We start from the raw sequence: 24,339 nt of genomic DNA, 5'->3' as shown, positions 1-24,339 counted from the left end.
AAATATAGGTCAATATTAAATAGTCTCCTGATGAGTTGCCTTTGGTGAGGACGATGAAACCCGTAGAAATGAGAGGCTTGGAGAGTGAGTGTGTATACGTCACCTCACCCTATATAGTGAAATGTGGGGTACATGTTATTTCTATTAGTCACCTACTGACTAACCTTCAGGGGGCAAATTATGGGTATAGTTTTACATTTGGAATTAATAAAGATTAGTTTTATCCTTTTGTCAGCAAACATGAGGAATGACAAGAGATAACCCATTTACGAAGATTCAGTTTTGGTTAAAACTATTCCAATATTATGAACATAAAAAAGGCTTCTCCCCTATGTGATGTCTCTGATGTTTATTAACAGTTGATTTCCAAGTAAAGTATTTCCCACATTAAGAAAATAAAAAAGGCTTCTCTGTGTGACTGCTCTGATGTCAAACAAGAAGTGCTTTCCTGTTAAAACATATCCCACATTCTGAACAGGAAAAAGGCTTCTCCCCTGTGTGAGTTCTATGGTGCCTAACCAAATCTGATTTCAGGTTAAAACATTTCCCACATTCTGAACAGGAAAAAGGCTTCTCCCCTGTGTGAGTCCTATGGTGCCTAACCAAATCTGATTTCTGGTTAAAACATTTCCCACATACTGAACAGGAAAAAGGCTTCTCCCCTGTGTGAATTCTATGGTGAGTAACAAGCAGTGTTTTACGTGTAAAACATTTCCCACATTCTGAACAGGAAAAAGACTTCTCCCCTGTGTGAATTCTATGGTGAGTAACAAGCAGTGATTTACGTGTAAAACATTTCCCACATTCTGAACAGGAAAAAGACTTCTCCCCTATGTGAGTTCTATGGTGAGTAACAAGCAGTGATTTACGTGTAAAACATTTCCCACATTCTGAACAGGAAAAAGGCTTCTCCCCTGTGTGTGTTCTATGGTGCCTAACCAAATCTGATTTCTGGATAAAACATTTCCCACATTCTGAACAGGAAAAAGGCTTCCCCTCTTTGTGAATGCTCTGATGTCTAACAATATGCCATTTCTGGTTAAAACATTTCCCACATTCTGAACAGGAAAAACTCTTCTCCCCTGTGTGAATTCTATGGTGAGTAATAAGCAGTGATTTACATGTAAAACATTTCCCACATTCTGAACAGGAAAATGACTTCTCCCCTGTGTGAGTTCTATGGTGCCTAACCAAATCTGATTTCTGGATAAAACATTTCCCACATTCTGAACAGGAAAAAGGCTTCTCCTCTTTGTGAATGCTCTGATGTCTAACAAGATTCCATTTCTGGTAAAAACATTTCCCACATTCTGAACAGGAAAAAGGCTTCTCCCCTGTGTGAGTTCTATGGTGATTAACCAAATCTATTTTCCATTTAAAACATTTCCCACATTCTGAACATGAAAAAGGCTTCTCCCCTGTGTGAGTTCTCTGATGTCTAACAAGATTCCATTTATGGTAAAAACATTTCCCACATTCTGAACAGGAAAAAGGCTTATCTTCTGTGTGATTTCCATGGTGACTAACAAGATGCCATTTCTGGTTAAAAAATTTCCCACATTCTGAACAGGAAAAAGGTTTCTCCCCTGTGTGAGTCCTATGGTGCCTAACCAAATCTGATTTCTAGTTATAACATTTCCCACATTCTGAACAGGAAAATGACTTATTTGCTTTAGGATCAGTTTGTCTTTTAATGCCTCGTTTATGATTTTGATTTTCCTTAGTAGTTAGCAATGAAACAGAAGATGGGACCTGTTTCATAGGACCAGATGACAGACCATTGCTGTGAATGGATGATGCTATATCTGGAGTAATGGCATTCCCTTCAGTTGTATCTTGTAGGCTCTCAAGATCATCATATTTAAAAACTGAAGATGTCAACTGTCCCTCTGATCTCCTGGTACAGTCATCTGCTACGATAAAAAAACAAAAACATTTTTTGTAATAAAATATCCTTGAGTTTTATATTTTTGAACATTTCAACTTAAACCATCCATAAAAATGGCCAGCTATGTAAAAACTTTAATTATTTACCAAACAATGAGTGTTCACAGTTTAATAGAAAACCTTGTTGGATGAACCAGTAGTGTGCGGTGTTCAACTGTTTGTTCATTCTGGCTCCCAAATATTGAATAAAAAGAATCAATCAATGTTATGTAGGCAAAAATAATACCAATTCTCATCTCACAAAAAAACAAGTCGCCTGTCAGGTCCATCATCGATCAATGGATAAACAGAGGTTAGAATATAGCATGGAGAGTCTCCCAATGATTAAAACTTAACTTTTAACCCTTTAATCCCATATGACGTACTATCCCGTCGAGGTGGGGTGGGCCTTAATTCCCACCGACGGGATAGTACGTCATAGCGATCGGCCGCGCTCACGGGGGGAGCGCGGCCGATCGCGGCCGGGTGTCAGCTGCCTATCGCAGCTGACCTCCAGCACTATGTGCCAGGAGCAGCCACGGACCGCCCCCGGCACATTAACCCCCGGCACACCTCGATCAAACATGATCGTGGTGTACCGGAGGTACAGGGAAGCATCGCGCAGGGAGGGGGCTCCCTGCGGGCTTCCCTGAGACGATCGGTACAAGGTGATGTACTCACCTTGTACCGAGCGTCTTCTCCCTGCAGGGCCCGGACCCAAAATGGCCACCGGGCTGCATCCGGGTCCTGCAGGGAGTACTTCCGGGTCCGGAGCAGGCTGCAGAGCAGAGAGCAGCCTGCTCCGATGAAAGTATGATCGCCGATTTGACAGAGTGCTGTGCACACTGTCAAATCGGCGATCTGTGATGTCCCCCCTGGGACAAAGTGAAAAAGTAAAAAAAAAAATTTCCCCATGTGTAAAAAAAAAAAAAAAATCCTAAATAAAGGAAAAAAATATATATTATTCCCATAAATACATTTCTTTATCTAAAAAAAACAAACAAAAACAATAAAAGTACACATATTTAGTATTGCCGCGTCCGTAATGACCCAACCTATAAAACTGTCCCACTAGTTAACCCCTTCAGTGAACACCGTACGAAAAAAAAAAAACGACGAGCCAAAAAACAACGCTTTATTATCATACCGCCAAACAAAAAGTGGAATAACACGCGATCAAAAAGACGGATATAAATAAACATGATACTGATGAAAACGTCATCTTGTCCCGCAAAAAACGAGCTGCCACAAAGCATCATAAGCAAAAAAATAAAAAGTTATAGTCCTCAGAATAAAGCGATGCCAAAATAATTATTTTTTCTATAAAATAGCTTTTATCGTATAAAAGCGTCAAAATATAAAAAAATGATATAAATGAGATATCGCTGTAATCGTACTGACCCGACGAATAAAACTGCTTTATCAATTTTACCAAATGCGGAACGGCATAAACGCCTCCCCCAAAAGAAATTCATGAATAGCTGGTTTTTGGTCATTCTGCCTCACAAAAATCGGAATAAAAAGTGATCAAAAACTGTCACGTGTCCGAAAATGTTACCAATAAAAGCGTCAACTCGTCCCGCAAAAAACAAGACCTCACATGACTCTGTGGACCAAAATATGGAAAAATTATAGGTCTCAAAATGTGGAGACGCAAAAACTTTTTTGCTATAAAAAAGCATCTTTTAGTGTGTGACAGCTGCCAATCATAAAAAGCCGATATAAAAAACGCTATAAAAGTAAATCAAACCCCCCTTCATCACCCCCTTAGTTAGGGAAAAATAATAAAATTAAAAAAATGTATTTATTTCCATTTTCCCATTAGGGCTAGGGTTAGGGTTAGGGCTAGGGTTAGGGTTGGGGCTAGGGTTGGGGCTAGGGCTAGGGTTAGGGCTAGGGTTAGGGCTATGGTTAGGGTTGGGGCTAGGGTTAGGGTTGGGGCTAGGGTTAGGGTTGGGGCTAGGGTTGGAGATAAAGTTAGGGTTAGGGTTGGGGCTAAAGTTAGGGCTAGGGTTGGGGCTAAAGTTAGGGTTAGGGTTGGGCCTAAAGTTAGTTTGTTTGGGTTAGGGTTTCAGGTAGAATTGGGGAGTTTCCACTGTCCAGGCACATCAGGGGCTCTCCAAACGCGACATGGTGTCCGATCTCAATTCCAGCCAATTCTGCGTTGAAAAAGTAAAACACTGCTCCTTCCCTTCCGAGCTCTCCCGTGCGCCCAAACAGGGGTTTACCCCAACATATGGGGTATCAGCATACTCAGGACAAATTGGACAACAACTTTTGTCATCCATTTTATCCTGTTACCCTTGTGAAAATACAAAACTGGGGGGTAAAATATAATTTTTCTGAAAAAAAAATATTTTTTATTTTCACGGCTCTGCGTTATAAACTGTAGTGAAACACTTGGGGGTTCAAAGCTCTCAAAACACATCTAGATAAGTTCCTTGGGAGGTCTAGTTTCCAATATGGGGTCACTTGTGGGGGGGTTGTACTGTTTGGGTACATTAGGGGCTCTGCAAATGCAATGTGACGCCTGCAGACCAATCCATCTAAGTCTGCATTCCAAATGGCGCTCCTTCCCTTCCGAGCTCTGCCATGCGCCCAAACAGTGGTTTCCCCCAACATATAAGGTATCAGCGTACTCAGGACAAATTGGACAACAACTTTTGGAGTCCAATTTATCCTGCTACCCTTGTGAAAATACAAAACTGGGGGCTAAAAAATCATTTTTCTGAAGAAAAAAAAAAGAATTTTTATTTTCACGGCTCTGCGTTATAAACTGTAGTAAAACACTTGGGGGTTCAAAGCTCTCAAAACACATCAAGATAAGTTCCTTAGGGGGTCTACTTTCCAAAATGGTGTCACTTGTGGGGGGTTTTAATGTTTAGGCACATCAGGGGTTCTCCAAATGCGACATGGTGTCCCATCTCAATTCCAGTCAATTTTGCATTGAAAAGTCAAATGGCGCTCCTTCCCTTCCGAGCTCTGCTATGCGCCCAAACAGTGGTTTACCCCCACATATGGGGTATCGTTGTACTCAGGACAATTTGCACAACAACTTTTGTGGTCTAATTTCTTCTCTAACCCTTGGGAAAATAAAAAATTGGAGGCGAAAAGATCATTTTTGTGAAAAAATATGATTTTGTATTTTTACGGCTCTGCATTATAAACTTCTGTGAAGCACTTGTTGGGTCAAAGTGCACTGCTCACCACACATCTAGATAAGTTCCTTAAGGGGTCTACTTTCCAAAATGGTGTTGTCAAGGTAAAAATGTATTTTCTTATATACCTTTGTACTTTTATATAAATCTTTATGCTCTCTTTGTACTGCTATACTTTTATACTGTGAAACAATAAGTTTTTCCTATGCTTGCAGATATAACTGTATTTAAAGATGGCCGCCAGAGCTTAGTTTCGTTTCAGGTTTTAGTGTCCGAAGAGTTAAGCCATTTCCTCAGAAACGAAACTCAGGAATGTGAAGAAAAGGAGGATCCACCAGAAGATGTCAGAACAAATCAGAAAGACTGGATGCTAGCTTAAACCCCACCTAATGCACGCCTTCCCCTAACACTCAATATAGTATTGTGCATTTTAGAATAAAGCCAGTTGGTGCCATCGCTGCAGACATGTGTGGATGCACGGGGCATTAACTAAGTTTGAACCAGCTACCTGTCTGATTTATTCTTATCCGGTACCAGATGCCCTGCACACATATTAATTTGGAATGACTGGTGAAGGAAGGGTAATTGTCGTATTACGACCCCGACAATTTGGCGCGACCAACGTGGGGCGTGGCCAGTGATCCGAGACCCCCTGGACCCATGCCTGGATGTCTGTGGATGATACCCGTAGTGGCTGACCTCGAGGACTGATCACCCTCTGCACGCGGTAAGTGGCGATCATGTACACTGTATATGTCACACTTGCTAGTGCCTCAGCCGTTATTGGTTTGTCTGTAGTCTCCTTGGGTCCGGGAGGTGAATGATCGAGTGGTGAGATCAAACGTGATCCTGTGCCACGCTCTGAACCAGCAACTGAGAGACGTCGCATCCTGTGCGACCTCTGTACACCACACCTCCTTTACCGGTCATTGTACTCCGTTCAACCATCCTACCCGTGACTATTGTCTAGTAGTGAAGTGGACTGAAAAATTGAGCCAGTTGTAGATTGTGGGGCAGCTTAGAGAAAGGGATAGGAGACGCAGCCTCTGTGATATTGTGCTGACAGGTAAATAAGGCGTTCCGTGAGGGGACCACCTGTCCAGGCAGGTAAATAAGACGTTCCGTGAGGGGACCACCTATATTTTTGTGGAGGGGTCTCATTAGGAGGCTGCCTCCCGACTGTTTGGGATATCGTGGCAGGATAGTCTGTAATCACTGTGTTCTGGTTTAGGGACAGGAAACATTGAGCGCGAGGCTCTTTTCCTAGTACGTTGAGCGAGAGGCTCCGTGCTTTTAGAACGCAGTGTTGGTATCGCTGCCAGTGGCCTACTGCAGGAGGACATAGTATTCTGTGAGCCAAGCTGCGTATCTTAAAGTAGAAGTCTGTGCCCCACAAGTTAGATGAGGATGTCGTGGAAGTCAGGACAATGGTCACGGGAGGGCAAGAGACAGTCAAGAAGCTTATCTGCGAGTTGCGCGAAGCTTAAAGAACAAAGGATGAGAATAGGTTGATGGAGAGGGAGAATCGGAGAATATAGAGCCCGTGTTTGGTTATAAAATGCCTTTGAACTGTGATCTTATAGATTGTAAAATGGCCGCCGTGCCACTGATGATGAAAATGCAGTCTCAGCCAGCGCCCTGTAATGGCGGCGGAAAGAGATCTCCAGAAGTGTAGGTGTGTCCTGTTTGTGTTGTGCAGAATCCAACCTGGGCGGAGACCTGCCTTGTGTGTGCGTACGGACCGTCCTTGGGGCTCCGCCCAGACCACGGAGGATTATAGGAAAGTTTTGTAGAAATTAGGTCTGAAAACTGCTGTAATTTGTGACTGTAGAAGATACGGAGCTTTGTATCAGTGCTATGTACTGTAGGGGAGGGGCTGAGCAGATCGCTGCGAGCTTCTCTTTTCTCCTTATCTGCGCTACGTGCTGGAGTAAGGGGGGGCTAAGGGCTGGGTTTTTGTGCTCTCCCTTCAGCGCTGTGGAATGCAGTGATTTTTTCTTATCTCCGCGTTACTAGATGGGAGGGGCTGAGTGAGCCCCTGCGCTATTTGCTTGCAATTTTTCCCCTCGGCGCTGCAGGCTAGAGGGACGGGAAACCATGTATTGCATTCCAAAGTTTTCTCTGTCCTTGGTTTAATACACACTGAGAGATTTGTATTTAAAGCAATAAGTACTGTATGTAATTGAAAGATTGGTAATTACCTGTATCAAGTTGAGTGGTTGACATATAGAGCAAATTGAAGATCAACAGGGGGGGCTCCCTGTTAGATAATATGGTCCCTCCCCAGGAAATTAAGCCTCTACTCCCGACTGTAAACCCTGTGCCCCTTGCAGCAATATATATACTGGATTGCCGAGAAGTTCTATGGGCGTCTTATGGTAGTGTTTAAAGATCTGGGATTCCCATTGTAATAAAAAGCCCATTCATACCTTTTTGTAGTAGACCCGATATTGAGATTTCCACTCCGGATGATGCATTGCAAATAGTAAAAGGTTTTCAAAGGAATTTAGCCCAGCAGAAAAGGAAAGGGGTTAAATTAGCAGCGCTCCTTGCCCGCTCACTAGCCCCCACCTTTGCAGCTGCGAGGTCATAGTGTTCCTTATCTCTATGTAACAGACTCCAACTCCAGTTCTCCCACCTTATATGAATTCAGTCCCCTACTCAAATATTTCTTTTAACCCTATGTCTGCAGACTGCCTTGCAGACAGAGCTCATCTATGCAGGACATGCTACAGGTGTGCTGACTCAGCTTCATGGAGACAAATAGAGACCTGTTGCTTATTACAGCGGCCGCCTGGATAGGGTGGCAAGAGGAAGTCCCTCCTGTATTTGGACTGTGTTGTCTGTCCAGCTGTTGCTACACAAGTCTTCAGAGATTGTTTTGAATTACCCACTGATGGTCCACACCCTACACAATGTATATAGTATCCTTAATCAGGTACAACCTAGCCACATGTCCATGGCTGGACAGCTGCGTTTTCAGTGTGCTGTTCTCATGCCTACTAATGTGACTTTGAAAAGGTGCACTGTCCTGAACCCCGCTACTTTTCTCCTAGTTCCCCTGGATCCAAAGGGGGGAGGAGTAGGTGACATGAAGGTGACATGAGCAAGGACACTCTTTTTCTTTCTAAAATGGATCCAGAGGAACAAGATTAGGTTTCCAAACCCCATGATTGTCTAGAATTGATGTCTCAGGAAACGGCTGGTCTCTAGTGTGCCCATTCTAATGCTGATTTTGAGCTTTTTGTAGATGGATCCCGTCACCAAGATGACCAAGGACGCTACTGTACCAGATATGCTGTGGTCTCAGAACATGAGATAATCAAGGCAGAGTCAATGCCAGCTCATATGTCTGCACAAGAAGCGTGCAAACTAGCAGAAGGTAAGACTGTAAATATCTACACTGATTCCAGGTATGCTTTTGGCATTACACACGATTATGGGCCTATCTGGAGAGCCAGGGCTTTCCTGACAGCAAATGGCCACCCCTTTAAACATGCTGAGGCAGTCCAGCAACTTATGAATGCACTACAGCTTCCCACCCAAGCAGGCATCATAAAGGTAAAGGCACATACCAAAGGCACTGATGGACGAATAAAAGGGTAACGCACTGGCAGACCAGGCTGCGAAGAAAGCAGCAAGCACTCCTGTGGCCTCTCAAGTACATCACCTGGACACCCCACCATCTCCACTTGTGTTGAAAGACATCTTAGCCCGGTTACAAGAACAGGCAAGTAAGGAGGAGAAAAATAGGTGGCAAAAGATAGGGGCTTGCTCTGATACCGTCACTGGGCTATGGGGGAGGGGTGAAAAGGTCTGCCTGCCACAGGTACTGTACCCAATGATGGCACAGGTTCTGCACGGGAATGTGCACCACTCGAAGACGGCCATGTGTGACACCCTACAGAAACAATGGATTGCCCCCGGGTTTTCCACCTGCGCAGAAAGGCAGGTACAGAGCTGCATGATATGTGCCACACATAATCAGAGTAGGACAGTGAAAACCCCATCCAAACACACTCCCCGGCCCTTTAACCAATTCCAGAGACTGCAGATTGATTAAATTCAGTTACCCAGAGTAGGGACGTATGAGTATGTGTTGGTCTGCATTGATTTATTTTCAGGTTGGTCAGAAGCCTACCCAGTTGCCAAAGCTACGGCTAAGACAACGGTGAAGAAACTGATGGCTGAGATCATAAGCAGGTATGGAGTTCCTGAAGTCATTGAAAGTGATCAGGGTTCCCATTTTACTGGAGAGATCATGTCAGAGGTAATGGCAGCACTGGGGGTAAGTCAAGCATTGCATACTCCATCCACAGAGCAGTGGAAGAGTGGAGAGACTAAATGGAAGTCTTAAGCTTAAAATCCAAAAGGCAATGGTAGAGACTGGTAAACCATGGACAGAATGCCTTCCTCTAGCTTTGTTTTCAGTAAGATATACCCCAAACAGGAAGACAGGACTGTCACCGTATGAGATTCTGTTTGGCAGGAGCCCCAATCTTGAATGTTTCTTTCCATAACAGTTGCAGCTCAAGTACCAGGACTTGACTAGCTATGTGCAGGCCTTACATGGACACCTTGCCAAAGTGCATTTAACCGTTTTCAGTTCTCTTCCAGACTCAGACAAGGTTCCTGGACACCATCCCTTTGTGCCAGGAGACCTGGTGTATGTGAAAAAGTTTGTGCGCAGAGATTGTCTCCAGCTGAGATTTGAAGGACTTCACACGGTGATCCTGGTCACCCCCACTGCAGTAAAACTTGAAGGAAAGAGCACCTGGATCCACGCCTTACACTGTAAAAGAGACCGAACCAGTGTTTAGTCACAGTAGTGACTGAAGGGAAATGTTGCTGTTGTTTTTGATCCTGGAACTGAGGGCCATCCTCGCCCCTACCTCTTCGGCCCCTATTGTAGATAAGAATTCTGGTCCCACTATTCTCTGGGTAAACCTGACAGCCCCGGTGAATATCTGGCGATTTGATTTCTGTGATGTAGTCAAGTGTCCCGAGACTGAATGGGTGGTAGAGGGAATCATCCAGTTTTATATATGTGTTACCAGAAATGACAACAATAATTGTTATTATTAGACAGATGCTGCTTGGAATACGGGAGACGATTGGGGATATAAACCTAGTGAAGCCATGTTCCCAAGGATGGGACGGGTAGGAGTTTCCGTGTGAAAATGCATCTAACAGCCCTTCTGCAACCACCTAGAGGCTGTAAATGGGGTAAAAGTTGTCACCCCCTCCTCCTGAATCTGGAGAGCCCCCAATCTGCTGATCTGCAGACGTTTGTACTGGGAAGATATTATAATTATGTATTTAGTAGTGGATACCATGGGAATTTAGGCCATATACAGCTCCAGGATATTAGTTTCAGACCAACCATGACCCCTGTTACCAGTACAGCTAAGACAGGCCCAGGTGAGCGTTTGAAAAATGTAGTCAATGAAGTGATACCCATTCCAGGTCTCAGTTGGCAAGAGGTTTTCTCCATAGAAACACAAACAGCCCCAAGGAAAAACCTATGGTTAGAATGGGTGAGATACAATGTAAGAGTCCAGAATATCTCTGTAGGATGTATTGCTTGTTCTGCTGCGAATACACACCTATACACACATGCATTGCTTTTCCCTGATGACAACACCACTGCCTGTGTCATGAATCTGTTGAAAGGTTTGAAGTCCACTGATTGCCCAGATTACGTCCCACTGATTCATAAGGAACCTAAACTAAAGGTCCCAGGAGAAGTAACCGTATTAGCTGACAATTACACCTGCTATAATTCCCACGACACCACAGGTACACCAGTAGGGATCTTCAAGACAAGTTTCTGCGAAGAGAACAGTTCTCTAGATACTGATTTGCTAATTAAACATACACAATATATGTACACCAAAGATACCTGATGAACCTACCAGAAAGAGGAGAAGTTTTGACCAGCTCCACATGAGTTATGAAGAAGATCCACTAGTATATATTGATGCCATTGGAGTGCCAAGGGGGGTGCCTGACCAGTAGTGTTGAGCATTCCGATACTGCAAGTATCGGGTATCGGCCGATACTTGCTGTATCGGAATTTCCGATACCGAGATCCGATACTTTTGTGGTATCGGGTATCGGGTATCGCAACAACATTAATGTAATAATGTGTAAAAAAGAGAATTAAAATAAAAAATATCGCTATACTCACCTGTCCGACGCAGCCGGGACCTCAGCGAGGGAACCGGCAGCGTTGTTTGTTTAAATTTTGCGCTTTTACTTGGTTACGTGAAGTCCCGGCTTGTGATTGGTCAGGGCGGCCATGTTGCCGGGACGCGGACCAATCACAGCAAGCCGTGACGAAATTACGTCACGGCTTGCTGTGATTGGTCCGCATCCCGGCAACATGGCCGCCATTAACCAATCACAAGCCGTGACGTCACGGGAGGCTGGACATGCGCGTATTTTGAAAAGCGCGCGTGTCCAGCCTCCAGTGACGTCCCGGCAACATGGCCGCCATTAACCAATCACAAGCCGGGACGTCACGGGAGGCTGGACATGCGCGTATTTTGAAAAGCGCGCGTGTCCAGCCTCCCGTGACGTCACGGCTTGTGATTGGTCAGGGCGGCCATGTTGCCGGGACGCGGACCAATCACAGCAAGCCGTGACGAAATTACGTCACGGCTTGCTGTGATTGGTCCGCGTCCCGGCAACATGGCCGCCATTAACCAATCACAAGCCGTGACGTCACGGGAGGCTGGACATGCGCGTATTTTGAAAAGCGCGCGTGTCCAGCCTCCAGTGACGTCCCGGCAACATGGCCGCCATTAACCAATCACAAGCCGTGACGTCACGGGAGGCTGGACATGCGCGTATTTTGAAAAGCGCGCGTGTCCAGCCTCCAGTGACGTCCCGGCAACATGGCCGCCATTAACCAATCACAAGCCGGGACGTCACTGGAGGCTGGACACGCGCGCTTTTCAAAATACGCGCATGTCCAGCCTCCCGTGACGTCACGGCTTGTGATTGGTTAATGGCGGCCATGTTGCCGGGACGCGGACCAATCACAGCAAGCCGTGACGTAATTTCGTCACGGCTTGCTGTGATTGGTCCGCGTCCCGGCAACATGGCCGCCCTGACCAATCACAAGCCGGGACCTCACGTAACCAAGTAAAAGCGCGAATTTTAAACAAACAACGCTGCCGGTTCCCTCGCTGAGGTCCCGGCTGCGTCGGACAGGTGAGTATAGCGATATTTTTTATTTTAATTCTTTCTTTTACACATTAATATGGTTCCCAGGGCCTGAAGGAGAGTTTCCTCTCCTTCAGACCCTGGGAACCATCAGGAATACCGTCCGATACCTGAGTCCCATTGACTTGTATTGGTATCGGGTATCGGTATCGGATTGGATCCGATACTTTGCCGGTATCGGCCGATACTTTCCGATACCGATACTTTCAAGTATCGGACGGTATCGCTCAACACTACTGACCAGTTTAAAGCCCAGAACCAGATTTATGCCGGCATTGCTTCTATAATCCCACAGGTGCAGATTAATAAAATGTTGAATGGATCAAATAAATATATATATTACAGTGAACAAAGATTTGTTAATTATAGCTGTGATGCCTTCCAGGGTATAGTTGAGGATTTGGGCCCTAACACTTGTATGACCCGTGCTGCAACCCGACCTAAGAGAATTACACTGAATCCTGTCCAGACAAGATCACATGCAGTGATATAAGAAGCTGACACAGGATTGTGGTTGGTGGATAGTGGGGACATTAACTTTTAGGAGTAGGCTGACAGTAATCCTTTTGGGAAGGAGCTGTAGACCAGCATGTCATGTCACTCCCCACCACCAGAGAACCAACCACATCAGGTTGGGTAAGACAGATACAGGAGTATTATCCCTGGAGGCCCTCTGACTAGCTAGCTATGCAAAAACAATTGGCTGACCCTGAGAACCAACCTTTCTCATTCTACAGATAAATAATGACAATATGATGGACGTATAAATCCACCTAGGCAGGCCTAGGTAGTTAGTGAGCATGAAAACAGGTGACGTGCTAGGACGCAAATTAAGATTTTCTACAGATGTGACAAAAGGAGAGAGAGTGTAGAGCTATACTTTGGATGGTTACAGCTGAAATGGGAAGACATGGAGTACAGTCCCATAAACCCACTTGATGTTAGAGTATTGGTAAATACATTAATTGACGGTATGACCAAAGACATACGAGACGTATTATAGACAGCCAGACCTGAATGGCGAAATGTAGATCCGAAAGACCTGAAGGTTTCTAAAGAAGTTGAACAAATTAGGACAATAAGACGACGTGTCATGTATGCTGGAGCAGACACATCTTTCTTTTCCAGTTGGTTAGGTGGGATCAAGAGATTCCTTCAATAAGTTTGTTTAGTACTGATTGCCCTCCTCATAGTTGAATCGATAATTCTCTGTTGTGTTATTCCCTTGTATAAAAAGGTTATTGCCAAAGCAATTCCGACTGGCACCTTCCTCAATCAAGAAGTAGATCCATCAGAGTACAATGTTACTGATCCAGGGGAGATCCCGAAGTATATTCCTCTCAAGAGAGTAGACAAAATCCCCCATTCTCAGATGATGCTAAGAGATTTAGTTTAGGGACAGTGGGAGAACTCCATGTGAGGTTAGTGAAGGGTTCAGCTGCCTGGAGGCCTCTCGCTAGGGGAGAGTTTCTGAGGTGTCTGGATGAAGAAATCCACCTCCCCTTTTCCCATCACATGGACAGTCTCGAAGGATCTTTCTTTAAGGGAAAAACTTAGTGTTTAGGGGGGATTGTCAAGGTAAAAATGTATTTTCTTATATACCTTTGTACTTTTATATAAATCTTTATGCTCTCTTTGTACTGCTATACTTTTATACTGTGAAACAATAAGTTTTTCCTATGCTTGCAGATATAACTGTATTTAAAGATGGCCGCCAGAGCTTAGTTTCGTTTCAGGTTTTAGTGTCCGAAGGGTTAAGCCATTTCCTCAGAAACGAAACTCAGGAATGTGAAGAAAAGGAGGATCCACCAGAAGATGTCAGAACAAATCAGAAAGACTGGATGCTAGCTTAAACCCCGCCTAATGCACGCCTTCCCCTAACACTCAATATAGTATTGTGCATTTTAGAATAAAGCCAGTTGGTGCCATCGCTGCAGACATGTGTGGATGCACGGGGCGTTAACTAAGTTTGAACCAGCTACCTGTCTGATTTATTCTTATCCGGTACCAGATGCCCTGCACACATATTAATTTGGAATGACTGGTGAAGGAAGGGTAATTGTCGTATTACGACCCCGACAATGTCACTTGTGGGGGGTTTCAATGTTTAGGCACATCAGGGGCTCTCCAAACGCGACATGGCGTCCCATCTCAATTCCAGTTAATTTTGCATTGAAAAGTCAAATGGCGCTCCTTCCCTTCCGAGCTCTGCTATGCGCCCAAACAGTGGTTTACCCCCACATATGGGGTATCGTTGTACTCAGGACAAATTGCACAACAACTTTTGTGGTCTAATTTCTTCTCTTACCTTTGGGAAAATAAAAAATTGGGGGCGAAAAACGGTAATTAGTCTTACCGGTAATAGTATTTCCAGGAATCCATCCTGACAGCACCATGGAGGTTGTCTTCTTATCCACAGTGGGACAGGAAACCACGAGCATAAAAGGACCCTCCCCTTACCAATCATCAGTGATTTTCAAAGTACCACATCTGGATGGATGCCAAAAAGAAAATTTTATTTAAACACAAACAAGATACAAATGTTTACGTCACATCAATTCTTAGTAAATCGGCATGGGAAGGGAAACTAGCAGTGCTGTCAGGATGGATTCCTGGAAATACTATTACCGGTAAGACTAATTACCGTTTTCCAGGTCATCCACCTGACAGCACCATGGAGAAGTACCAAAGCAGACTACTTCCTAGGGTGGGAATACTGCCTGGAGTACCCTCCTGCCAAAACTCAATTGTGTTGACATCACGTCTAGTTTGTAATGTTTGGAGAATGTACTAAGATTTGACCAGGAAGCGGCGTTACAAATTTGATCTGCTGAAGCCCCCCCTTTTTCTGCCCATGAGGCTGCCATTGACCTAGACGAATGTGCTCTGATATATCCCGGCGGATCCTTCCCGCGGGCTCTATAAGCCGAAATTATTTTAGATCTAATCCATCTCGCGATTGTGGAATTAGACACCTTTCTACCCTTATTTGGGCCTCTAAACTGAACAAAAAGATTATTATCTACCCTCCAGGGTGCTGTAACCTCTAGGTATTTAAGAACCGATTCTCTAACGTCCAGGCTATGGTAAAGAGACTCCTTTTGATTTCTGGGTGACTGGAAAAAGGAAGGAAGTATGACCTCCTGATTAATATTTGACTCGGAGACCACTTTCGGGAGGAAAGCTGGGTCCAGTCTCAGAACCAATCTGTCATGAAAGACCTGTAAATATGGATCCTGAATAGAGAGGGCCTGAAGCTCTCCTAGTCTCTTTGCCGAAGTAATGGCTACAAGAAAGGCCGTTTTTAGGGACAATTTACCTATGTCTGGATTATCCCCCGAATCAAACTGAATTTTACACAATTCATTAAGGACCAAATTTAAGTCCCATGGTGGAATAGTTTTTCTTATTAATGGTTTTAGTCTTGCAACCGCCCTGGAGAATCGACTTATCCATGGGTGAGCTGATAAAGTACAATCATAAAAAACGCTAAGGGCCGCTACTTGTACCCTTAAAGTACTAGGCCTAAGACCTGCTTTAAACCCTGCCTGTAAAAAGTCAAGGATTTTAGGTACATTAGGACGGTCAGTATCGACTGTAGTTTCTCCACAGTAGCTGCAGAATTTTTTCCAAATTTTGGAATAGATTGAAGAGGTTACTGGCTTTCTGCTTGCTTTCAATGTAGAGATCACCTCATCTGATAAACCCTTTGCCCTTAGGACTTGCCGCTCAGGATCCAGGCCGATAGACGAAGGGTTTCTGGATTCCGGTGGAGAATGGGACCTTGAAAGAGGAGATCTGTTCTTTGTGGAAGAATAATTGGTTTCTCCTTTGACATCTTTTTCAGTAAGGCAAACCAACTCCTCTTCGGCCAGTACGGTACCACGAGCAGGACCTTGGGTCTGTCTTCTGCAATTTTCCTGAGAGTTCTTGGTATTAGTGCAAGCTGAGGGAACGCATACAACAGACCTCTTTCCCATGATTGGGAGAAGGCATCGACTCCCGCCGGGTTTTCCTGAGGGTTCAGCGAATAGAAGATGTTGACCTTTGCATTCTGTCTGGTTGCAAAGAGGTCTATCTTCGGGTTCCCCCAATGATGACACAAGTCTTTGAAAACCTCGTTGTTTAACTCCCATTCTGTTGATAGAACCGTCCTTCTGCTCAGGAAGTCCGCCACTTGGTTGCTGGAGCCTTCCAAGTGAACAGCAGAGATCGAGAGTACTGTCACCTCTGCCAACCTGAAGATTCGTTCCGCCAACTGTTGTAGAGCCCTGTGCCTCGGACCACCCTGGTCGAAGGAAAGCAACTGCTGTTGTGTTGTCCGAGAGTACTTTTACGTGTTTGTTCTTCACCAAGGCTTGTGCTGAAGATAGAACCTTCCAGACTGCGAGCAGTTCTCTGAAATTTGAGGACCGCGTACTGTCTTCCCGAGTCCACTGACCCTGGTAATACCTTCCCTGGATGTGACCTCCCCAGCCTTGTTGACTTGCGTCCATGGTAATTATCACCTCGGGAACATGATTCCAGGCCACTCCTTGCCTGAGATTCTTGGGATCTGTCCACCAACGTAACGAAGTCTTCACTTGGTTTGGCAGCTGTATCACTTTGTCTAAGGAACTCTGTCTTCTGTCCCAGGATGAGAGAATCGCCTGTTGAAGCCGTCTGGAGTGAAATTGACTTCAATTTACACAAGGCATGCAAGCCGTCATCAGCCCCAGGATTTTCATGGCATCTCAGATGGAAATTCTGCTTTCTGTAAAAAGATGAATCTTGTCTATTATGCCTCGCAGTTTTTCTTCTGGCAGAAAAGACATTCTCACGTTTGAGTCTAGTATGACTCCGAGGAATTTTATCCTCCGTTTGGGAACTAGATCGGATTTTGCCCAGTTTATGATCCATCCCAAATTCTGCAGAGTGGAGATTACAAACTGACAGTCGGTCCTGAGTTGACTCACTGTGTCTGCAACCACTAAAAAGTCGTCCAGATACGGAACGACTATGACATCTTGATTTCTTAGGTAGGCTACTACCTCTATCATAATCTTCGTAAAAACCCTTGGGGCCGAAGCTAGACCAAACGGAAGACAGCGAAATTGGTAATGAAGGACTTTTCCTTCTTTTCCTACTGCGAACCTCAGATATTTTTGGTGTTTTAGGCAGATAGGAACGTGGTAATACGCACTCTTTAAGTCTAGGGTGCACATCACCACCCTCCTGTCCAAGAGGGGAATCGTAGATTTTAGTGACTCCATCCTGAATCGTTTGTACACAACCCATGAATTTAGGTGTTTGAGGTTTATAATGGTCCTTGACTCCCCCGAGGGCTTTATAATGGAAAATAGGCTTGAATAAAACCCTTGTCCTATTTGTTGGGGAGGTACTGGGACAATCGCGGCTGTTTTCAGTAGATCCTGAATATCTACCCACATGGGAGATGACGAGGCGAGATGGGAGCTGGAGATCAGGAATTTTCGTGGGGGAGGGGAGGAGAATTCTATTCTGTAACCCTGAGCCACCAGTTGTAACACCCAGGGGCTTGTAGTGATTTTTTGCCAGCCCTCCAAAAAACTGGTTAAACGCCCCCCCACACTGGTGGCGTCACTTTCTGTGGTAACCCGATGTTGAGCCTGAAAAGGTGGATTCTTTACTTTTAGTTTTAGCTTCTCCACCCTTTGGGTAACTCCACCTTCCTTGTTTCCCTTTCCCCCTATAGTCAGTTCTCTGATTAAAACGTGACCTCCGAAAGGGCTGAAACTTTTTGCGTTTGTCCTCTGGGAACCCCTTTTTATCATCTGACGCTTTCTCTAAGATGTCGTCTAGAACCGGCCCGAATACCCTTCCGCCTGAAAATGGGATGGCGCAGAGCTTATTTTTGGAGTGTACGTCCCCTGACCAATTTTTAAGCCAGATCGCTCTTCTGGCCGCATTTGTTAGGGATTGATTTCTGGCCGTAAATCTTACTGATTCTGCCAATGCGTCTGCTAGAAAATCTGTTCCCATTTTAAGAAGGGGAAGGGATTTTAATATAGCTTCCCTAGGGGTTTTAGAGGAAAGTTGCTCCGCTAGGTCATCTACCCATAAGTGCATAGACCGTGCTACTGATGTTGCCGCTGTTTGCACGCATCACAGCTGCTGAGCTCTACCAGGCTCTTTTTAAGAGACTGTCTGCTTTCCTATCCATAGCCTCCTTCAAGTTAGATGAGTCCTCGAAGGGTATTGCAGTTCTCTTGGAGACTCTAGCTAGAGGGATGTCTATTTTGGGGACATCCTCCCAGTCTTTGACTTCCGCTGGATCAAACGGGAGGCGTAGTTTAAAGTCTTTTGGGATAATCAGGCGTTTTTCCGCCTCCTCCCACTCTTCCAGAATCATCCCGCGAATATGAGCATTAACGGGAAAGACTTTTGAGGTCTGAGCTCGTAATCCGCCGAACATCTCATCTTGTATTGAACGAGAGGTTGGCGGTTCTTCAATTTGCATGGTGTGCCTCACAGCACCTAGCAGCTCATCCGTGTCTACTGAAGAAAATAAGTACTTTTTTCCCTTCTCAGGAGGGTCTCTAAACTCATCTTCCTCCAGATCTGAATTGGACAATGCTCCTTCAGACGTAGAGTCCGAATCCCTCATTCTCTTCCTATTATCCGGCTGTGAGGGTTGAGGAGTCATTAAGCCAGAGACTGACGCCTGCACCTCCTCCCTGATAATAGCCCGCATGTTAGACATGAGAGAGGCTTGTTCTTCACCCAGGATGCGATTAGTGCAGGGTTCACACAGGGGTTTTTGCCATGTGTCTTTTAACTTAATGGAGCATATAGGGCATTTCTTATATTTCCCCTTCTTAGCCACGGTGGCGGGGGCTACCTATAACAATAGAAACATCCCCGTTTTAGAAAGATGTGCATGTAACCGGGAGGTAAACATTAGCAGTTGCCCTCTTTAGGGGACTTACATGTGCCTGATTTTCTCCCTCTATCCTGGCGGTATCCTCCATTTCGGATAATGTGCAGGATAGATCCCTACACACTCTTTTTACCTTTATACTTGACTCCTGGCGTTGGAGCGTTCGCGCTCGCCTGCATGCCCCGGAAGTGATCCGCCTCCACCATAGAGGGAGACAGAGAAGCCGACCCCGCCTTCCGCCGATAGTGACCCGGAAGAGGCTATGCCGCTACAGCGTGCGGCGCTCCGGTGATGCGGTGAGCCGCCGGGCCGCCTGCCTGTTCACAGGGGCGGACCCAGGAACGCTCGGGCGGCGTGCACGGTCAAGAGCCCCCCGGGAGGAAACGACCGGCGATCCCAGGAGCAGCGCTGCACTGGGTAAGCTGAGGGACCCTGTGTCGGGTTTCAGCGTATGGGGTCTTGTAGTGGGAAGGGTAACAAGGGCCTAAACCCCCCGATCCACACTCCCCAAACGGAGCTTGCCGGAGCTCGTAGTTCCTATCCAAAGTGGGACAGGAAAAACACTCATGATTGGTAAGGGGAGGGTCCTTTTATGCTCGTGGTTTCCTGTCCCACTGTGGATAAGAAGACAACCTCCATGGTGCTGTCAGGTGGATGACCTGGAAAGATCATTTTTGTGAAAAAATATGATTTTTTATTTTTACGGCTCTGCATTATAAACTTCTGTGAAGCACTTGTTGGGTCAAAGTGCTCAACACACATCTAGATAAGTTCCTTAAGGGGTCTACTTTCCAAAATGGTGTCACTTGTGGGGGGTTTCAATGTTTAGGCACATCAGGGGCTCTCCAAACGCAACATGGCATCCCATCTCAATTCCAGTCAATTTTGCATTGAAAAGTCAAATGGCGCTCCTTCGCTTCCGAGCTCTGTCATGTGCCCAAACAGTGGTTTACCCCCACATATGGGGTATCGGCGTACTCAGGACAAATTGTACAACAACTTTTGGGGTCCATTTTCTCCTGTTACCCTTGGTAAAATAAAACAAATTGGAGCTGAAGTAAATTTTGTGTGAAAAAAAGTTAAATGTTCATTTTTATTTAAACATTCCAAAAATTCCTGTGAAACACCTGAAGGGTTAATAAACTTTTTGAATGTGGTTTTGAGCACCTTGAGGGGTGCAGTTTTTAGAATGGTGTCACACTTGGGTATTTTCTATCATATAGACCCCTCAAAATGACTTCAAATGAGATGTGGTCCCTAAAAAAAAATGGTGTTGTAAAAATGAGAAATTGCTGGTCAACTTTTAACCCTTATAACTCCCTAACAAAAAAAATTTTGGTTCCAAAATTGTGCTGATGTAAAGTAGACATGTGGGAAATGTTACTTATTAAGTATTTTGCGTGATGTATCTCTGTGATTTAAGGGCATAAAAATTCAAAGTTGGAAAATTGTGAAATTTTCAAAATTTTTGCCAAATTTCCGTTTTTTTCACAAATAAACACAAGTTATATCAAATACATTTTACCACTAACATGAAGTACAATATCTCACGAGAAAACAAAGTCAGAATCGCCAAGATCCGTTGAAGCGTTCCAGAGTTATAACCTCATAAAGGGACAGTGGTCAGAATTGTAAAAATTGGCCCGGTCATTAACGTGCAAACCACCCTCGGGGCTTAAGGGGTTAATCACTAAGATAAAATGACAAACTAACATGACAAAATTAACACATGTGAATAAGGTGCTCATGCAAGCCAGTGCTCAAGATAAAAATTGGTTTGGTCTCACTAATGGGAACGACAAACGTCCACAGCAGGTTCCTCCTGTTGCCTTCTCTAGATAGGAGGAGAGGAAAGAGAGGGAGGGGATATAGGGCTTTACTAAACTCCTTGTCGTGCCCCTTGTATTGCTCCTGTCCTAACAAGGACAGGCCCCAAGTATACCCTGCTAGGGACAACAACCATCCACTACATATAATATATAAGTCTCCCTACGTGTTTCCTCCCCAGTCACAGGAATTCATCAGGGGAGTTGATTTAAAGCCAATGGGACATAAAGTATGCAAAAAATTAAGTGACCGTCATCTAAGTAACCCTGCAGTGCCAGGGTACCCATCAATGGGTGTGACAATTTGTGTCACTGCCTATGGGTAGTCATGAATCCCCGTGACTGGGGAGGAAACGCGTAGGGAGACCTATATATTAGTTGTAGTGGATGGTGATTGTCCCTAGCAGGGTATACTTGGGGCCTGTCCTTGTTAGGACAGGGGCAATACAAGGGGCACGACAGGGAGTTTAGTAAAGCCCTATACCCCCCTCCCTCTCTTTCCTCCCCTCCTATTTAGAGAAGGCAACAGGAGGAACCTGCTGTGGACGTTTGTCGTCCCCATTGGTGAGACCAAACCAATTTTTATCTTGATCACTGGTTTGCACGAGCACCTTATTCACATGTGTTAATTGTGTCATGTTAGTTTGTCCATTTTATCTTAGTGATTAAAAGTTACGTTTTAATTATTGGGAGACTCTCCGTGCTATATTCTACTGATATGCCTGAGGGTATTGTATAGGTGTGACCCATCTCACACTTTTGCTAGCTTTGAAAAACAGGTTCCCACACTATTAGTAGCTCAAAGGCTGTTGAAAAGCAACAGAGTTTCTATAAACCAATCCAGCAAAATCCGCTCTCACTTCTGAGTCTTGCAGTGTGCTCAAACAACATTTAGGATCCCTGTATTTAGCAATATTATAGTGAGAATAATCCACTTACTCTGCGGTGTGTGTCTCCTGGAGCACAATCTGGGCACTATGTGCTGGGTAATAAAATGGCAGATGTGTAATTTTGGCGTCCACTTTGTGCTAATTTCCAAAAAGTGGATGTGGATTCAAAATATTAACTCCTCCTACACACGTGGTCAAAATTGTTGGTACCCCTCATTTAATGACAGAAAACCCACAACGGTCACAGAAATAACTTGAATCTGACAAAAGTAATAAATCAAAAATCTATGAAAATGAACAAATAAAAGTCAGACATTGCTTTTCAACCATGCTTTCACAGAATTTAAAAAAATAAATAAAATTCAGGAAATAGGCCTGGACAGAAATGATGATACCCTTAACTTAACCGCTTTGTGACCACCAGCGGTAGATAAGCTTCAGCGCTGCACAAGGCCCTGCTAACGCCAACATTTATCTACCGTTTGTCTACGGTCGGCGGTTTTGTGCTCATCGGGACCCCCACGTACCTTATATGATGACGTCAGCGTCACACCAGCCAATGAGACAAATCACTAAGAAAGAGTGTTGTAGCAATTAACTTTCCCGGGTGATCTGCCTCATAAAAACACTGTTTCTCCTCAAATCTCCTGTCAGTGAGAGATTAGAGGAGAATCAGTGTTACAAGTGCTGCTGGCAACAGCTGAGTCAGTCAGCGATCTTGTTATAAAGTAAAAAAAACAGATAAGGCAGGTTAGGGTTAGTGCTATAGTTAGGGTTAGTGTTGGGGCTAAAGTTAGGCTTTATTCTAAAGTTAGGGTTAGGCTAAACAATTAAGCTTTTCTCAATTGTCTCCCCAATAATTTGGTCACGTCAATGTTTTCTATTTCCGAAAAAAAAAAAAACAAATAAAATGGCCCATCAGTATTATAGTGCAGAGGAGGCTTATGCACTTTTATGTTATGACAGCGAAGATAGCGCAGTGACGGATGGGGATGTGGATTTCGAGGGCTTTAGGAGCAGCGACAGTGATAGCTCAGAAATGAGCAGTGATTCTGGTCCATCCTCACACACAAGGACCAGTACAACAAGAAGGACAAATAGCGCTTCTGGAGAAATGTCTCCAACTCAGGGAACAATGCCCAGTACTAGCGCTGTCCCTAGTGCTCGTGAGTTGGCGCACACCAATGTCCAAAGGGCTTTGCATCTTGATGTAGCATTACCCAGATGGGAGGATTCGGATTCGGCTACTCCAGTCATCCCTAATTTTATTGCCATTCCTGGTATAAATGTGGAGGTGGAAAATTTGGATCAATCAATTTTTTTTAATTTGTTTGACATATAGCTTGCTAGAGCATAATATCCTACAAACAAATTTAAGCTATACACAGTTAGATGTTTTAAGTAAGGGCTTATCTTTTTCTCCAACTAACAGTTTCAATTATTTTACAGCCTTAAAAGACCTCCACCTTTTTTCACGTAAATTAATCTTATAAAAGTTACACAGTAAGGGGGATACTGATTTGGAAGACTGGAGCCCATCTGAGAGAGACACCATTCGGGTATTGGAGGAACTACTGGAGGAACAAACCCCTGAAGAGGCAGGTGGGTTCCCCAAGAGTATCCTCCCCAGATCAACTAAGTTCCCCCCCTTGTCACTTTGTCCAGCTGTTGAAGTATTTACTACATTGGTATCAGAAGACCTAAAAAAATTATCTACACATCGCCGTTATGATAACCTTACCCGTAAGCAGAGGGATGCCATTCGTGAGTTACAATCTTTAGATTATGTAGTTTTTAAAGCAGCTGACAAGGGGGGGAATATTGTGGTCTGGCCCATTGTCAAATACGAGCGGGAGGCTCTCCGCCAGCTGCGTGATACTAATGTGTACAACAAATTGAGCTATAATCCAATGGTGTCTTTCTCGATTCAGCTTCAGAAAATTTTGGGTCGGGCCTTTGACTCAAGAATCGTCAGTAAGAAGATTCTAGATGGCTTAACAGTCCCTTTTCCCAAGACACCGACCTTTTACCTACTTCCGAAAGTACATAAGGACGCCGTCAATCCTCCGGGACGTCCGATTGTCTCGGGGATAGATGGACTGTGTGATCCTGCTTGTAAGTTCATTGACTTTTATCTTAAAACACTAGTTGAAACTTTGCCCTCTTTTGTAAAGGACACCACGGATGTCCTGGGTAGGATTGACGGCGTCTCTGTGGAAACAGGGACTCTATTGGTCACTGCAGACGTAGAGACGCTGTACACCTGTATAGACCATGATGATGGACTGCGGGCGGTCCGCTTCTTCCTTGGGACCTCCAACCTGGACGGCCCTCTATGTGAATTCATTTTAGAGCTGCTGCATTTTGTCCTCAACCATAACTTTTTCACTTTTAAAGATCAATTTTACCAA

At 44.7% G+C, this 24,339-nt stretch overlaps 1 protein-coding gene across 1 annotated transcript in view; it reads right to left on the bottom strand.

The window, feature by feature from the left end:
• Positions 1–1,623: 1,623 nt before the first annotated feature.
• LOC143768269 (uncharacterized) overlaps positions 1,624–24,339 on the bottom strand; it is a 32,138-nt gene continuing 9,422 nt past the window's right edge. The window contains exon 4 of the mRNA XM_077256963.1: positions 1,624–1,913. Within this exon, the coding sequence (XP_077113078.1) occupies positions 1,624–1,913 (290 nt within the window). The remainder of the gene's footprint in view (positions 1,914–24,339) is intronic.

Source organism: Ranitomeya variabilis, chromosome 4 (assembly GCF_051348905.1).
Source record: "Ranitomeya variabilis isolate aRanVar5 chromosome 4, aRanVar5.hap1, whole genome shotgun sequence".
In the NCBI taxonomy this organism is placed as follows: Eukaryota; Metazoa; Chordata; class Amphibia; order Anura; family Dendrobatidae; genus Ranitomeya; species Ranitomeya variabilis.
The sequence above is the reverse complement of the archived record's forward strand: the minus strand, read 5'-3'. Positions and strand labels throughout refer to the sequence as shown.